At 56.3% G+C, this 17,594-nt stretch overlaps 2 protein-coding genes across 2 annotated transcripts in view; both read left to right on the top strand.

Moving 5' to 3' along the window:
* The window catches only part of LAMC3 (laminin subunit gamma 3), a 37,651-nt gene extending 25,088 nt beyond the window's left edge, over positions 1-12,563 (top strand). Inside the window, exons 6-13 of the mRNA XM_028497382.1 lie at positions 675-844; positions 1,987-2,134; positions 3,144-3,293; positions 5,683-5,785; positions 8,243-8,442; positions 9,161-9,307; positions 9,401-9,500; positions 11,998-12,563. Coding sequence (XP_028353183.1) covers positions 675-844; positions 1,987-2,134; positions 3,144-3,293; positions 5,683-5,785; positions 8,243-8,442; positions 9,161-9,307; positions 9,401-9,500; positions 11,998-12,248 — 1,269 coding nt within the window. The 3' untranslated portion in view covers positions 12,249-12,563. The remainder of the gene's footprint in view (positions 1-674; positions 845-1,986; positions 2,135-3,143; positions 3,294-5,682; positions 5,786-8,242; positions 8,443-9,160; positions 9,308-9,400; positions 9,501-11,997) is intronic.
* Positions 12,564-16,651: 4,088 nt separating this feature from the next.
* AIF1L (allograft inflammatory factor 1 like) overlaps positions 16,652-17,594 on the top strand; it is a 24,167-nt gene continuing 23,224 nt past the window's right edge. The window contains exons 1-2 of the mRNA XM_024126395.2: positions 16,652-16,779; positions 16,971-17,032. Of these exons, the coding sequence (XP_023982163.1) occupies positions 16,749-16,779; positions 16,971-17,032 (93 nt within the window). The 5' untranslated portion in view covers positions 16,652-16,748. The remainder of the gene's footprint in view (positions 16,780-16,970; positions 17,033-17,594) is intronic.

Genomic DNA, 17,594 nt, shown 5'->3' with positions numbered 1-17,594 from the left:
CAGTCTGGACATTTCATATAAATGGAATCATACACATGGTCTTTTGTATCTGGCTTCTTTCATACAGCATAATATTTTCAAGGTTCATGCATATTGTCCCATATATCAGTACTTCATTCTTTTTTACAACCAAATAATATTCCATTGTACGAATATGCCACATTTTGTTTATCCAGTCATCCGTTGATGGACATTTGGGTTGTTTCATCCGCTGCTTTTAAGAAGCAGCTTGAGATCCTAAAGACACAAGCTCTGAAGCCATTTGTCCCTTTAGCTGTACTTTAGGGACTGTAGACCCATTTTACAGATGAGAAAAGAGACTCAGAGAAGTAAAGTGACTTGCTTAAGGACACGGGGTTAGAAGTGATAGAGCCAGATTCAAACCCAGGCTGTCTTTTCTATGCTCTCTTTATTAGGGTAACCATGTAATTTATTGTCCAAGCTGAGATTTTATGTGTGATAAAAGGCCCTATTGTCTATTATGCCAGGACAACAGGCGTAAACCCTATATAACGGGAACAGGGGCATGGGTCCCCTCCCCATCAGTTTTTATTGTGTGTCAGGTAGAGGGAGGAGAGGAGCCTGGCACCCGTGGCTGTACTCTCTTTGGGACAGCAAGAGGCCCATGCGGTGGCGGGGGGGTGGGGATTGGGCCCGGGCCCCCTCTGTGTCAGCTCCGGGTGACGGTCGGGCGGGTATTGTCATACAGTCACAGGGACACCACCACCAGGATTGAGGCTACTGCTCGGAGGGCCCTGCTCACCTCCAACAGCAGTTACGTGCTTCTCTGGAGTCTGGTGGAGGGGAGAACAGCCCTGGAGGCCCAGCAGGAGCTAGAGGAAAGGTGAGGAGACCTCCCAGGTGTGGGTAGGAGATTGGGTTGGCTTCCTGAAGCTGGCAGGGCCTGGTCAGAGGCTGCTGGTTCCAGAACCGGCTTCCTTCCCTTGAGTCCTGATGTTCTTTAGGGCGGGGTGCGATGCCTAGGGTCTTAGGCCTGCTTGGTGGTGCGTTAGAGGAACCCACTCATGCCGGGGTGCAGCTTAGCCTCTGGAGAGAAAGAATGAGAACCTAAACAAGGAGGGCCCAGATCAGCTCATCCTCGGCCCCCTGAAGCTCCCCTGCCCCTCCCCAGACCCCTGGGGAGCTCCTCTCAGGCACCAGCTTTCTTCTTGGCCTCTGCTTCTCTGCTGTGGGTGGCCCCCTTGTATCCAGCTCATTCAGAGGGTCAACGGAGACCCACCAACGTCTCACTGAGCCCAAGTGGATTTCCTAGATGAGAGAATCTGATTGGCCCAGCTTGGGTCAGGTGGCCAGTCCTGAGCCAATCGATATGGCTGGGTGGATCACATGACCCACTCCCAGGGGCAGGGGGGCTGGCTCTCTGTAAAGAGATGAGGGATGGGAGGCACGGGGGCGGGGGGGTGTCCAGCAGTACCCATGGTAGGGGGAGCTGGGTCGGGCAGGGTGTGGACAGCTGGACAGGAAAGCTGTCCTAGTTGATTAATTACAGCATTTCAGGGAAAAAGGGCCCCAGAACAGTCATGCAACCCAGAGGTCTCCATTTACCTGGAGAGCAAGATGGCCAAGGTCACTCAAGGGCATCAGGGCCTGGGCCGCTATCCCTCCAACAACACCAGGCATTTTCCTCTTCATGATTCATCCAGAGGAGCCAAACATTTGCACAACATGTGATTCTCAAGTGGAAACCAAGCGGGAGCTCCTTCAGAAAGGCGTGATTGAATTAAGTGAATGAGGAAACAAGAATGCAGCCCCTCGGCTGCCTTTCCCATTCATTAGACAGCTGCCAGAGCAGCAGCCAGTTTCCGAGGCCAGCTGCTGGGTACCAACTCCGCAGACGGCGGTTCTGCCCCGGGAAGTTGCCAGAGCCCCTTCGACCGGGAGCTCCACTGGGGGGCGCCGGGACAGCAACGGGGAGGGATGGCCTGCATCCTGCTCCTGGGCCATCCTGCCTCTGTCTCCTCCCAGGTACCAGGAGGTATACGCGGCCCAGAGGGCGCTGGGCACGGCCGTGGCAGAGGTGCTGCCTGAAGCTGAGAGGGTGCTGGCCGCCGTGCAGCAAGTCGGCGCAGATGCAGCCCAGCGCCTGGCCTCACCGGCTGCCCCTGCGGCACCGGTCAGCTCAGCTGTCCTTGGAGCTCCGCATGCGGTGGTTGTGAGGGAGAATGTGGCAGCTGGGAAACCAGTGCGGCCCAGGCAGAGGCAGAGGACGTGGCTTATTTCTGACGCTCTAGCAGTTGATTAAAAGATCTCAGCCAATCTTAGTTGTTGATTATAATGATAATATCAAGGCCGAGGCCTCTTCTTCATCGTAGTGGCATTGGCAATGACACCAGACGGACCTGGGGCCAAATCCCAGCTCCACCACTTTAGCTCTGTGACCTTGGCAAAGGACTTCCCATCCCTGTGCCTCGGTTACTTTGTCTCTCTGTCGGCTAGAGCTCACCCATTTGGTTATTTCAGGGCTGCATCCATGAGGGGCTGGAGGGGATTCGTGAGTAATGCCCTCATCCTCTATGTGCCTGTCAGCCTATGCTGCTCACCTCTGGATAAATCAGCTCATCACGTCTTCTCAGGGATCCTGAAATTCCAAAACTTGGGAGCTAAACTTAAAAAAAAAAGACTAAACTTACAGAAACGCATCTGGGGCCCAGCCTGCCCAGGACTGACTGCTCCCAGGCTGTTTACGCAGGGTGTTTGAGCCTCCCACTGTGTGTGAAGAAGGAAAATGTAGGTAGCGACCTGTTTGGCCCTGAGCACTGCCCCAGATACTGCTGAGGGCGTTAGGTAGTAAGCAGTCCCCACAGGAAATTCTGAATTCAGAAGTACGTCCGGCCCCAAGGTTTCAGCTAAGGGATTGTGAGCGTGGGGAAGGAAACGCAAGTCAGGGAGGTTATAGCTGGGTTGCCTGAGTCTGCGCTTCTAGAAATTGCTGGGGCTGGAATCAGACCTCGAGTGACAGCTTCCCCAGTCTGGCTTCTCTCGCCCTGGCTCCTCTGCTTCTTAGGGTCCACGTGCAGCCCTGCCCCCCACGGTCCCTGCCCCTGGGCTTCTCCCACCCAGTAGAAGACCTGCCCCTCGGACCTTCCCATCAGGCCTTGTCTGAGCCCTCCATCTCCCGGCAGCCTCAGAAGTCCCAGGCCAGGACCCTTGGCCTGAAGGTGCAGGCCCTGGAGAAGACGGTCACATCGAGAGAGCGCGTGGTCACCGAGGCTGCCCAGGCCCTCCAGGCTACCGCCCAGGCTGTGCTGCACAAGACAGAGCCTCTTACTCAGGTGGGCTCTTGTCCTTTGAGGCAGCACCTGGAGAAGGTTGGGGCTGCCCCAGGCATGATCTGGGCTCAGAGGTTGCAGGGGGAGGGAAGGGCAAAGACCAGAAGTAGTTCTTTCCACCCCTCCAGTGCCTTCCCCCAAATTCCAGAGAACCTCAGTTAGCTCGTGCCAAGGCAGGAGGTCCCGATTTCCCGAGAAGGAGTAAAGGTGTGAGAGGAGGCAGGATGGACAGACAGACAGAGCCACGCCCACCACCCTTACTCAGTGTTAATTACAGCTGGGATGGGTCTCATTCACTTATTCCTGCATTCATTAGTTCACTTGCCAGATATTTTAGTGAGCACATATGTTGCTCTAGTGCTAAACCCCGCTGTTGGGCATTTACAGCCCAGGAGGGGAGGCAAGACTAAATAATCAGGGAATTCAAGAATTATGGGGTGAATTGAGCCCCAGCCAGTGGTTTCCAACCTATTAAAGTATAAGCACCCCTTCAAGTCTTTTTTTTTTTTTACATCTCATCTTTCTTTTTTTTTTTTTTTTTGCGGTACGCGGGCCTCTCACCGCTGTGGCCTCTCCCGTTGCGGAGCACAGGCTCCGGACGCGCAGGCTCAGTGGCCATGGCTCACGGGCCCAGCCGCTCCGCGGCACGTGGGACCCTCCCGGACCGGGGCTCGAACCGGTGTCCCCTGCATTGGCAGGCGGACTCCCAACCACTGCGCCACCAGGGAAGCCCTCATCTTTCATCTAGACTTAGAAAAAGGTTGCGAAGAAAGCACAAGGAAGTCCCATATACCCTTCACACAGATTCTCCTTCTGTTAATGTTTTACCCAGCCACCTTACAAGGATCAAAATAAGGAAATCGACATGATATAATACAATGAGCTAATCCACAGACCTTATTCAGATCCCAGCAGTGGCTTATCCCGTAGCCATCTTTTTTTGGGCGGGGGGGCGCGGAAGATCTTAGTTCCCCGACCAAGGATCAAACCCGTGTCCCGTACAGTGGAAGTGCAGAGTCTTAAACCACTGGACAGCCAGGGAAGTCCCCTGTATCCATCTTTATTTTCCTTTTAAAGACAAGAAACAAGGCAGAAAGCTGTTGCCTGCATCCGAACAGCTGGGCCTGGTGCCTGTCACATACTGGGAGAGCTGTGCTGTGTCAGGGCCCCCTGGGGTGGTACCCATTGATTCAGTCCGTCACCCTGGTCTGGGGCACAGATGAGGCCGCAGCAGAGTCAGGACCAGACCCCAGTGCGCAGTGCCCCAACACAGTGCCTCCCACCTTCCTCTCCCATCCTGCTAGGCATTTGGAGTAAGACTTAAGACACAAGGGCTCCCAGGGCAGCATCTGGTGGCTCTTCAAACCCACGTGATTGCGACTTCCCTGGCGGTCCAGTAGTTAAGACTTCTCCTTCCAATGCAGGGCATGCAGGTTCCATCCCTGATCAAGGAGGTAAGATCCCACATGCCTCGCAGCCAAAAAAACCAAAGCATGAAACAGAAGCGGTACCGTAACAAATTCAATAAAGACTTTACCAAGAAAATTTTTTTAAACCCCGCATGATTGATTGATCGATGGATTGAAATTCACATCACATAAAATTACCCGTTTGAAAGTGTACAACACAGTGGCATTTAGCACGTTCCCAATGTTGTGCAAGCACCACCTCTGTCTAGTTCCAAAACATTCATCACCCCAAAGGGTGACTGCTTACACCCGTTAAGCCGTCACTCTTCATTCCTCCCTCCCCCCAGCCCCCGGCGACTGCCCATCTGCTTTCTGTCTCTATGGATTTACCTATTTCAGACATTTCATATAAATGGAATAGTGCCATATGTGACCTTCTGTGTCTGGCTGCTTTCACCTGCCATAATATTTTCCAGGTTCATCCACATTGTAGTATATATCAGCACTTCGTTCCCTTTCATGGCTGAATAATACTCCATTACGTGGATACACCACATGTTGTGTATCTATTCATCCATCAAACCCGTATTCTTTAAGTATCCAGCCTTTTTTAGTGGCAATAGGGAAGAAACTAATTTTCTATGAGTAAAAGTTGTATAAACAGATTCACTACCTCACATCCTCTGGCTGAGATGCAGAAGCATTCTGACAAGAAATTTTCAGTTGTCCATCTTTCTTTTAGTTCCTAGGTTCCAGTTTTCCTCTGAGCTTTTGTGAGACAGGTAACTTCTTGGGAGAGATATTCAAGGTTTAATATCGGTATAATAAAACAAATCAGATGTTCCTGGTAAACAGCATAATTCAGCGTCAGAGTTTTGGTGATGTTTTGGGACCTTGTACATGTGGGTTTGGTGCCTACCTGACCCCTCTCTGCCCAGCACACCTCCAGTGCCACCTGACCAGCCTCTCTCTTCTCTCTCCAGCTGCACCGGGAAGCCAGAGCTGCCCTGACCTGGGCTTCCTCATCTGTCCAGGCTGCCATGGTGACTGTCACAGGAGCCAGGACTCTGCTGGCTGACCTGGAAGGTATGTGTGCCCTGCTTAGCCCCAGGCTCATGGATGCACAGATGCCCATGACAGACACCGGGACTCAGGCCTCAGCCAGGGCAGGCTTGGCTGCAGGGGACAGAAGTCCAGTCATGTGGTCATAAGCCAAGGAGACCATTCCCTCTGCTTCTAAGGACCTCCCTCTCCTGTGGCTGCTTGTTGCCCCCCCCCATCTCACATGCCACTCACTAGGTTCTTGCCTACGTGGCCATCCACCATCAGACCACACGCAGAGCCCCTCAGGACCAGGTGGGAAGAGAATCTGATGCCATCAGCTGTCCATCCCTGATCTAGGCCACTCTGGCTGGGGGTCTGGTTACCTGGTACAAATATGGCTGCCCGGGCCCAATGTCCAGTGGGACTATGGGAAGGGATGCAGCATTTTTCTTTAGAACGTGGGTTGATGGGTTGATGCCGGTCCAGCTCTCTTTTGAGCTGTCGGAAAATGAGGCCAAGTGCCCCCATTTTACAGTTGGGTAGACCAAGAAAGGAAATTTTACTGAATGAAATGTGGAACAGCCCCTAGCCTGTAGTTGCTCTGCCAAGAGAGGATTTGTGTTCAAATAAGTTTAGGAAATGTCACGTGCTGTAGATCCCCCTGAGGCCTTGCAGTGCACACCTGAGAATATTAAAGGCTCTGAGAAGTCCTTCAATAAAGAAACCGGGTTCGCTTTATGAAAACTTAATTTCCCCTAGCATTTATCAACACCCTGTAGAATTAGGGCTCCCCAGCATGCACTATTTTTTTTTTTTTGGCTGTGTTGGGTCTTTATTGCTGCGCACGGGCTTTCTCTAGTTGTGGCGAGTGGGGGCTGCTCTTTGTTGCAGTTCGCGGCTTCTCACTGCAGTGGCTTCTCTTGTTTCAGAGCACGGGCTCTAGGCGCGAGTCACGTGCTGTAGATCCCCCTGAGGCCTTGCAGTGCACACCTGAGAATATTAAAGGCTCTGAGAAGTCCTTCAATAAAGAAACCGGGTTCGCTTTATGAAAACTTAATTTCCCCTAGCATTTATCAACACCCTGTAGAATTAGGGCTCCCCAGCATGCACTATTTTTTTTTTTTTGGCTGTGTTGGGTCTTTATTGCTGCGCACGGGCTTTCTCTAGTCGTGGCGAGTGGGGGCTGCTCTTTGTTGCAGTTCGCGGCTTCTCACTGCAGTGGCTTCTCTTGTTTCAGAGCACGGGCTCTAGGCGCGAGGGCTTCAGTAGTTGTGGCATGCGGGCTCAGTAGTTGTGGCTCGCGGGCTCAGTAGTTGTGTCTCGCGGGCTCTAGAGCTCAGGCTCAGTAGTTGTGGCGCACGGGCTTAGTTGCTCTGCGGCATGTGGTATCTTCCTGCACCAGGGCTCGAACCTGTGTCCCCTGCTCTGGCAGGCAGATTCTCAACCGCTGCGCCACCAGGGAGGTCCCCCCAGAGTGCACTTTAAGAAATGCCAGCTTTGTGTAGAGGAAGCAAAGTAGATCTAACTTTTGGATTATCTTCATAGAATGATTATGTAGTATTATGTCCCTGGATATTAGAAGGCTTGATTCTTTTTTAAAGAATTTTAAAAATTTATCTATCTATTTATTTATTTATTTATTGGCCGCATCGGGTCTTGGTTGCAGCACACGGGATCTTTCGTTGCGATGCGTGGGCTTAGTTGCCCCGTGGCATGTGGGATCTTAGTTCCCCGCCCAGTGATCGAACCCACGTCCCCTATACTGGAAGGTGGATTCTTAACCACTGGATCACCAGGGAAGTCCCCTTGATTCTTTTAAAATTTTGACTTTGTCTACTATAATCAGTACTCCTTAGGATAAATTTCCCTTATAATTTTATCTGAAGGGGAATGAAAAAGTGTCTCTATATAGAAGGAAACTACTTCTTATTAGATAATAAAAACTTACGTGAATTGTAGAATTTCTCTTTTTGTCTTGGCTGCCAGGAGGCTAAAAGGTAAATAGTGCATTTGGTACCTGCACCGTCATTATCCTAATTTTCTGGCACTTCTCACTCTTCATCACCCCCCTGGTTACATATGGCCTTCGGTTTATCATTTTAATGGTCCAGTTTTTGGTCTGTTCATCACGATAAGCTGCCTCAAAGCCTATTTAGAAATGCGTGGTATGTAAAAACAAAGAACTTAATGGATCTTGCTGTGTACTGTGCTATAGCTCCCATCTCTACCACTGGCCCAGGCAGTGACCACCATGTAATTCTGTGACTTTAATAAGTATCATAATATAACATGAATCTTTACACTCACAGGGCAGTATGTCTCACTCATTTGTTTTCCCTGGGCGAGCCTGAGAAGTTTACACACAGATCTCATGCATCTCATACCTCTGCGGACGTTGTCCAAGGGTCTGGGGCTGGTCAGACATCTGGCAGTGAGCACCCGATGGGCTCTCCAGGCATGAGCGCAGCCCTCCTGACACAGCCTCGGCCGGGTTTACAGGAATGAAGCCAAGGTTTCCTCGGCCCAAGGACCAGGCCGCACTGAGGAGGAAGGCAGCCATCGTCCAGGACAGGCTCCTTGCAGACTCCAAAAAGAAGACCAAGCAGGTGGAGAGGATGCTGGGAAATGCGGCATCTGTCTCCTCCAGTGCCAAGAAGAAAGGCAGGGAAGCCGAGCTGTTGGCCAAGGACGGTGCCCAGGTCAGGGCCACGGATGTGACTCCAGGGGCACCCCTGCCTTCTGGGCCTGTGGGAGGACGGTCATAGAAGAGGTGCCCTTCTGTAGGGTGAATGCCCCTTCTGTATGCAACTGAATACTCTGCACTTACCAAGGGGTCCCAGGCTCTGAGCTCTGGAGCTTCACGCGGGTGACCCTGTTGATTCCGCATGAAATAGATGTCACTGCTGTCCCCATGGGACAGGTGAGGACCCTGACGCCCAGCCCAGTTCAGTAACTTAACATAACCAGGACTCACACCTCGGTCCGTTTGGCTCTACTCCCTAGACTTCTAGACTTTTCTTGTTTCATTAGGGCCAAATCTGAATCGATATGCATCCGCCCAGCACTGTCACTCAGGGCCCAAGTAAACTGCCTCTGCAGCTTCCTAGAGAAAGTGCTGGACTGAAGGAGTCCCCGGGCTTGGTTTCTGGTCCTGCCACTTTGATTTTGGCCAGCTCCTCCCCTCTGCACCTCTGTCTCCCCATCTGTAAAGTATTGGAATTTCTCCTCTCGGGGGAGATGGGTAGTGTCCAGAAATCTGCACTTGGCCGGCATCTGGGACACAGCTGGTGAATGAATGAATGAATGAATGATCTGGTGCATGAATCTGTGACCGCTTGGCGGGGCGGTCACCCTCTACCTCTAAAAGGAGCCTCCCCGTTCACACGCCCCTCCCTGCTGCTGCCGTCTGCCCCGTAGCTGGCCGAGGCCTTGCTGAGGGAGGGGAAGCAAGAGCACCGCCGGGCCGGCCGGCTCTCCAGCCAGACGCGGTCGATGCTCCGACAGGCCTCCCAGCAGGTGCTCTCCTCAGAAGCACGCAGACAGCAGCCAGAAGCAGCTGATCGGGTACGTGTGCTGGGACCCCAGCACTCCTTCTCCTGCTGGCCCCGGGAGCCGGCCAGGAGCCGCTCAAGCTTTTCTTCTCCCCCTGCCCGAAAGGTGGGTGCCGGGCTGAGCGAGATGCAGCGGCAGATCCGAGAATCACGCACCTCTCTGGAGAAGGACACCGAAGCCTTGTCGGAGCTGCTTGCCAGGCTGGGTAAGGAGACCCCAAGGCCAGGCCCCGGCCCCCTGGGTCCCTGGTGCACGTGCGGGATCTTCCTGGGAGGCCCCGTCCTGGGGAAGCTTGCCTCCTCGGCCTCCTGTCCGTGGCTCCCCCCATCCCGAGCCCTGTGGTCAATGACAAGCATTTGTAACCGCTCCAGGCCCCCCGGGGCGAGGCAGGGATGGTGTCCAGAAGCATACGCTCACTTCGTCCTCCAGGGGCTGGTAGTCAGGAGGAGAGGAGAGACACAGAATACTCACCACCCACAGAACACCCGTAGGTACCAGGTGACTAGGTCCGCCCTCAGTGGTGGAGGGTTTCAGAGAAGGAGAGAGAATGTCACAGAAGCCAGTCTGGCATCGAGGATCGGGTGCTGGTTTGGAATCAGATAGACTGGGATTCAGGTCTGGCACTTTCCCTTCCTTGGCTGTGAGACCTTGGGAAAATCACTGCACCTCTCTGAGCCTCAGTTCCCCCACCCGGGAAATGGGAGTGACAGTGGGGTGGTTTAGAGAGCGCTTTCCGCACTGTGCAGTGTGTGATGAGACAGGAAATCGTGAAAGGGGCAGCCCCCAAACGTGGAGCCCTCAGAGCAGGGGCGAGGGGACAGTATCCGAGCAGTTAGGCTGAAATGAACGACAAGCAGTTTTAAAAGTTGGGGTGAAATACACAAAACATAAAATTTGCCATTTTAACCATCTTTCGGCGTACAGTTCAAGGGCATTAGGCACAACGTTCACCTTATTGCGCAGCCATCACCACCACCCATCTCCAGAACTTTCTCATCATCCCGACATGAAACCCGTCCCCGTTATACACAAACTCCCCATTTCCCCCTCCCCCAGCCCCTGGCAACCCCTGTTCTGCTCTCTGTCTCTGTGAATTTGGTACTGTAGGCACCTCACCTAAGTGGAAGCATACGGTGTGTGTACTTTTGTGACTGGCTTGTTTCGCTTAGTGTAACGTCCTCAAGGTTCATATCCATGTAACAGCATGCATTTCAGTTATCATGATCAATAAGACCAGGAAAAATCACGGTGTTCTGCATTTTGGCTGGATGCCAGGCCTCCGCTAAGCTGTTCACACACGTGATCTTATCTCATTTTAACTTTCGCGACAAGGACCCTTATGCTCTTGCTATTTTGCAGATGAGGAAACTAAGGCACAGAGAATTTAAAGGAGGTGCCCAGGGTCCCACAGCCAGTCAGTGGGGAGGCTGTGGGTCACGCTCAGGTCTGACCGATTCAGAGTGCCCGCTCGTAGCCACAGGTCTATACCCGCAAGAACTCAGCTCACTGGACACGAGGCCCAGCATGAAACAAACGCTCTATGTGGGTAAATCACTCTGGCCGTTGTTGTTGTTATTTGTTCGTTCACATCGGCACTATGCTTGACTCGGGGGTGCAGGAGTGACCACGCACACCTAGACCCTGTCCCCGCCCCAGGTGACCCAGCTGGGCAGTTAGAGTGGAGGCTGTAACCTCCTCAAAGGCCAGGCTGTTTGGACTTTCCCGTGGATGGTGGGACCTCTCCGAGTCTTGGCTGGGAGCAGGGCCTGCCCGGCAGCAGGGCCTGCCCGGCAGCAGGGCTCAGCTTCTCTCTGCTTCTTCCTGCCCCGGGCTCAGCTCTTGCAGCCGCCTGTCCTCCAAACCAGCCCTCATTGCCTAGGAAAGTCAGGGCCATGGGGAGCCCTGGGGCCCAGGGGGGTCCTGTGGGATTCGAAGCCATTGAGGATTTGTTTCTGTGACGCCAGCACTCTCCCACCTGGCTCAGCTGTCTTTCCATCGAATGCCACCTTAATGACAAGGTGACAAAGGCCAGGTGGGGGAGACAGCCCGTGGATTCCATGCCACCGTCACCAAGTTCATATGTGAGCGCCCAGCCCCACCCCCTCGTTTTACACTTGGAGAGGCTCCTCCAGGAAGTCCTAATGTGTGCCGGGCCAGGACTAGACCCCTGCTGCCTGCTTCCCAGGCCTGCAGCCCCTCCTGCCCCGTCTGCCTCACCCACCCTCATTCTGATGCCAGAAACCTTTCTTTTCACCCTGATGTCCCCACATCCTGGCCCACAAGTGCCATCTGTAAGTGTGGGCTCTCAGCGAATTGAAACAGTGTGTGGGAGCAGCAGGCCTTATGGGGACCTCTCTCACACACACTGCTTTACAGATGAGGAAACTGGGGCTCAGGACTCACCCCAGGCCTTCATTTTTTAACAGTAATAGTAATACCAACAACGAAAATTAACAGTTGCCCAGGGCCACCCAGGGGGAGAGTTCCAGGGTCTGCACATAAGCCCGGTGGGGTGCCCAGGCCAGGCCCTCACCTGCCTCACCACGCTGCCCTCTCGGTCCCTTGCCTTCCTGGTAGATCGTGGGCACTCGGAAACCTGGAGGGTTTGGGCTGGGGAGGGCTTCTGGGGACGGGGCCTGAACAGGCTTCTGGGGCCTGCAGGGGAGCCAGCCCACCCTGAGGCTGTCCGTGCCCCTCCACAGGGTCACTGGACACCCTCGGAGCCCCCGCCCGGGCCCTGAATGAGACCCAGCGGGCACTGGAGCGCCTGAGGCTGCAACTGGGCCCACCGGGGGCGCTGCAAGGGAAACTGAGGCTCTTGGAGCAGGAGTCGGCACAGCAGCAGCTGCAGATCCAGAGCTTCGAGAGCAGCCTTGCTGAGATCCGTGCTGACAAGCAGAATCTGGAGGCCATTTTGCATAGCCTGCCCGAGAGCTGTGCCAGCTGGCAGTGAGGGCTGCCCGGCCCCACGGTGCCCCCGGCCCAGGGCATGCACGCCCGCCACAGGTGCGCCGTGCAGGCGCGCTCCCCAGATCCTGCTGCTGCGTGCCCTCCTGAGTCTGTGCCCACACCCCCTCCACACCGGCAGGGGTGAGCGTGCATTCAGAGCTCACCCAGGCGGCTACGGCGTGCGCGCCCCCATCAGCGTGCACTCCCACCCCATACACACATACCCCTGCACAGGTACATGCGGACATGTGCCCGTGTGTGCAGTGCACACGTGTGCAAGTCCATGCATGGGTGGTGCGCCCCCTCTGGATGCTGGGGCTGTTTATGTTATGTTATGTTATGTTATGTTATGTTATGTTATGTTATGTTATGTTATATTAAATGCCCTGTGACGCTGACATACTCAGGCAGGGTTGGTACCTGGGAGGCTGGGACCGGGCAGCGTCGGGGGGTCATCCGCAGAGATCCAGGGCGGGTTCAGCAAGAGCCAGAGCCCCCAGTCCCAGCCCTGCCCTCTGTCCTGCAGCCCCCTGACCAATGTGTCACCCGCCACGAACACCCAGCAGCTCCGCATAGCTGAGGGACCAGGCAGGTCAAAAGACACAGGATTCTGGAGGGTTCTCAGCAGAGGAACCTGAGGCCCAGGGCTCCTGGGGCCGTGGTGCAGCCTGCTAGGCCGGCCGGGCCGTGGCCCACCCATGCAGGGGTATCTTTGGCTTTGTGGAATACTTCCTTCTCAAGATCCTGGGACTGGGTCGAACTCACTGAAGGAATCACCTGCCCTAGGCCCGGTGCCCCTTTTGGGCCACGGCCTCGTGACCTGAGGGGGCCCGGGCCAGGGGCCTCAGACAGGTCGCTTGGATCTTCCCTTTGTGACCCTGCCAACCCTGGCTGGCCTTTGACCGATCGACACTTCCCAAACTGGCCCTGCAGCCCTGTGGCCGCATCTGCCACATGGGAGGCTCTGCTGGGCGTGGAGGCCTGGCTGCCTTTCTAGCCTGTCACGCTAGGGTCTCCCCCTGTGGCTAAGCCCTGCCCAGGGTTCCCGGCATCTCCCCCCGGCACTCCTCCCCTTCCCCGGGCCCTCTTCCAGCAGACGGCGGGGCCTTGGCACTGGGAGGCTGGGTGCCTCGGGGGGCCCAGCCCCTTCCCAGCGTTCTCCCTGCCCCCCAGCAGGGGTGACAGGCAGCAGCCCAGACCATTTGTGTTTAACCAACTCTGTTTAACGTGCCAGTAAAGGACCCCTTTACTAGCTGGTGGTGCGCCTTTGGTCCTCCGGTGCTGGTCAGCGGCAGGAACCCCGGCTGTGGGTGCACATGCCCCGCCCCCCGCCAGTGGCAGAAGGTTCAGTGATCCCTCTTGGCCCACAGGAGGTAGAAGGAAGGTGACAAAGCTGAGCCCATCGGCTTTGCCAGCGTCTTCCCACTGGGGGGACTCTGCTGGGGTCCTGCAACCCCAGGCGTCTGCCCTCTCCTCTCTGCTCCGGGGGGCTTATTAGGCAAAGTCTAGGGCCTGGGGGAGTTCGAGGGGTGGGGTACAGAGAGGTCCTCAGCTGACCTCTGGCTCAGGCTGGAGACACCGAGGCAGGAGAGGAACTCAAAACCAGTGTCCAGCAGCGCAGAAAGGCTCAGGGAGGGACACCAGTGAGGAGAGGAGGAGGAGGGCTTTGGGCCAGGCCTCAGAGGGTGGAGAGGCAGCGGGGAACATTCCAGGCGAGAGGGTGGGCAACAGCCCAGCGTCTGCAGGGTAGGGGCCTGGCCCGCACGGGTCACTCCAGGAACTCAGGTTGCAGGCGGGATTATGGCGCATGCTCAGTCAGGGCTCTTGACCACGAGGCCTGCCCCCCTCCCGGGTTGGTTTAAGCAGAAAAGGGGAGTTCGTTGGGAGGACTTGGGAGAGGCTCCTGGAATCCTGGGGTAGGAAGGGCTGCCAAGGCTCAGAGATGGTCAGGGGCCGGGGGCTTGCCTCCCCCTTCCCTCCCACCCCTCCCCTTGGTCTCTGCCTCTGCTCCCTCCGCGTTTACTTTGTTTTCTTCTCTCCGCAGAGCAGCTTTCTTTGCTTTTCTTGTGCTTGATGGGAGAGAATGTCCCCACTGCCCCCACCTGGACCCACCATGGCCCCCACGTTTACTTGTCATCAGGTCAAAAGCTTGGCAGAGACAAGCTGGAAAACTGACCTGATTCCAGCTTCCCAGGAGGGACCAACCCAGCTTAGGCCGGGTCCCCCCCTACTCCTGTTCAGAAAATCAAGGGTCTCTGGGTCCAAGGCCATATAATGAGAGCTGGGCTGTGCCTTCCCCACCCCCGCAAACTCAACTGGGGGAGAGCATTCAGAGAAGAGGTGCGCTCCTCCATGGGGAAACTGAAAACCGAGGCCGGGGGTAGGGGGGTGACATAGTGCATGTCAGTGACCCAGGGAGTGAGCTGGTAGGTTTGGGAGGGAGGACAGGGGGTGGGGAGGCCAAAACAGGAGGTTGCTGCTCTACTGTGAGTTTGATGATTGATGTCTGGTGTAAGTGGTATCAGGGAGGTGGGGGTGCTTTGCAGACCTCTGGGGCGGGGTCTGATGCCCCCAAACCCTCTTCCCTGCTACCCAGCTTCTCTGCCGACAGAGGCACACAGCTGCTCTGATGCCTGCTCTTGGCCTTAAACCTTTCTCTGCTCAAGCCGTGGGGGGCTCAGCAAGGCCCAGTCTCAGCATCCCCAACGGGTGGAGAACAGCCTTCCTCTCTGTTCCGCGGTGACATACCTCAGACCTGACATCTCGTGACTCATGCAGTCCAGTCATGCTTCGGGTGTAGAGAGCCACCCTCTGGCCCCAGAGGTGGGGCTGTGGCTGGGTGGAATGTGGCAGCTGCTGAACATCTGGCTAGCAATGCAGCCCAGCAGCTGAGCAGTGGAAGACGGGGTGGCCTCTGCCCTGCAGAACCAGTGACTGGGGCCAACCAGCCCAGGGCAACAGGCTCTCTGAGCCTGAACCAGGAAGTGCATTATGAGGGTCCCATTCTATGTCAGCTGTCTTCTCTGACCTCCAGATGGGACATCTCCCAGCAACCAAGGGTTATAACTCCTATCTGCTTAAACCACCCTGATGGTAATAAAATTTATAACAGCCCCTGCTGGGTGAAAAGCATTGTTTCCTCCATTCTGCAGACCAGGAGACTGAGGCTCAGACAGGTCAAGTGCCTTGCCCAAGGTCACACAGCTTGGTCAAATCCAAAACCTAGGTGGGGATGCATGGGCCTATGGAGAGTAACTGGCTGTGCTGGGGAGGTGGGGCCTGCCCCTCTAACCTGCTGCCCGGGCATTAACCCACCTTGGGCCGTCCCATTCTGTGTAGCCTTCTCCCTTGGGACAGCCTGGCCACTTCCCTCCCCAGGGGCAGCTACAGAAGAAAAGAGAACCAGCTGGTCCCAGGATCCCAATCCTAGGGGTCAGGATGGAGGCGAGTCTGTGGGAAGGGGGCTTCCTGGATCCAATCCCCAGGGACCCACTCAGTGTACCTGTGGGTGGGTTGGTGGGGGGTGGTGAGTAAGTACACATTACCGGCGACCAGGTGTGCTGTCTGCCCAAGAGAGTCCCCATCTGTGCCTGTGACCCCAGCATAATTAGGAGTGCCACCTCTCATTCTCAGAAATGTCCTGATTTGGACAAGTCCGCAGTTCCCGAGCCCCACTGTTCCAGGAGTTAGAGGCTCGGTTTATCATCCTGGTGGACCTGTACTCCAGGCTTCAGCTTTCTGACTTTTCTGTGAAATGGAAACGCCGAGTCCTATTTCATAGAGGTTTGAGAATTAAATGATGTAACACATATATCCTGGGTCGATCTGGCAAAGCGCCCGGTGCCCAGTGAGTGCTCAAGAGAAAGGTTTTATTAACGAAACACTAATTCGTTCTAATTGATTTCGAGTGCCACCGATACCCTAGAGGCACTCTGTCATTATGCATTTTCTCAAGAAACTAAAAGTTTGTTCATCTTTCAAGAGTTCAGAGTAAAGTTTGGGAACCTAGGCCTCCCTTGCAAAAGCGCGTGCTGCGCCAAAGGCGAAAGGCACGTTACAGCTCCCGGCAGCTGGGACCCGCATTTGATCCTTCTAGCCATCCCCCGAAGTGCGTACTAAGGTCGTCCACGGTCTGTTTAAGGGGAAACCGCGGCCCGGAGCGGGAAGGGACTGGCCGAGGTTCCTGCAGGAGCGGAGAGGGAGGTGCTCGTGCTCACAGGCGGCCCCCGCGCCGTGCATTTTCCGCGTCCTCCAGCAGAGGGGCCGGCGGCGGGCTCGGCGTCCAGCATAATAGCCGCTTTGATGCCGGGCGGCGGGGAGGGGAGGAGAGGGGAGGCGGGCCGGGAGGGCTGGGAGGGAGGGGAGTGTCCCGCCGCCCGCGCCATCCCTCCGCCCCTCGGTCCCGCCGCCACACGCCGCGCGAGCTCCGACCAGGCGCCCGCCCCTCCTCCTCGTCCTCGCCGCGGCCGCGAAGCCCCGAGCCGGCGGAAACCCGGTGCTCACCATGTCGGTCGCGCTCAGCAACAGGTTCCAAGGTAGGCGCCGCTGTGCCCACGCTGTCCCCGCGCTGTCCCGCCCCCCCGCCCACACCCGGTGTCCCCCGCCCGCCACCTGTGCGCACGGGGCGGTCGGTGGGGTCTGCCGCGCGCGGGAAGCGGGCGCGAGCCGAGGGCGCGCGGCCCGGGGGAGACCCCCGCTTCCCCGGCCGCCTCTTTGTCTCCTCCAGGAGGGAAAGCGTTCGGTTTGCTCAAAGCCCGGCAGGAGAGGAGGCTGGCCGAGATCAACCGGGTAAGCGCGCGCCGCCGCCTTCGCTTTTCCAGCCCCGCCGCCTCCGAGGGCAGCTGGCGAGTCGGCCCCAAAGCTCCCAGCGCTCCGCGGGTCCCACCTCCGTCTGCGCGGCCGTGCCTGCCGCAAAATCAACCCCCCTTCCTCTCCTTCACCCGGGCTTCCCCCGATTTCTTTCCTCCAGCCCCCTCCCTGTGCCTCCAGGTAGGTCCCCCTCCACCCCGTCCACCGCCCTCTGGTCTCGGGTTGCAAGTTGTTACGGACTAGGGAGGTAGGGCCCTCCCAGGAGCTCTGACGCCAGCCCGGCCCACCGGCCCCGGGCTCCCCCGGAGCCGGCCTGGGACCAGCTGCAGGGACTTGGCGCTGGAAGGGACCCCTGCTGTCTCGAGTAATTCCCAGTTTTACAGCGAGGGAAGGAAGAGAGGCTCAGAGAGGCGAGGTGGCTGCCCCTAGATGGCACAGCAAGTCTGGGTCAGGCTGCAGTTAGAACCCTGGGCTCCAGACTCACAGGCCAGTGCTCTCTCCACCCAAAAGAGGTTGGCCTCCTGCCTCCCCGCCCCCGCCC

The sequence above is a fragment of the Physeter macrocephalus genome, chromosome 13 (assembly GCF_002837175.3).
Source record: "Physeter macrocephalus isolate SW-GA chromosome 13, ASM283717v5, whole genome shotgun sequence".
In the NCBI taxonomy this organism is placed as follows: Eukaryota; Metazoa; Chordata; class Mammalia; order Artiodactyla; family Physeteridae; genus Physeter; species Physeter macrocephalus.
The sequence above is the reverse complement of the archived record's forward strand: the minus strand, read 5'-3'. Positions and strand labels throughout refer to the sequence as shown.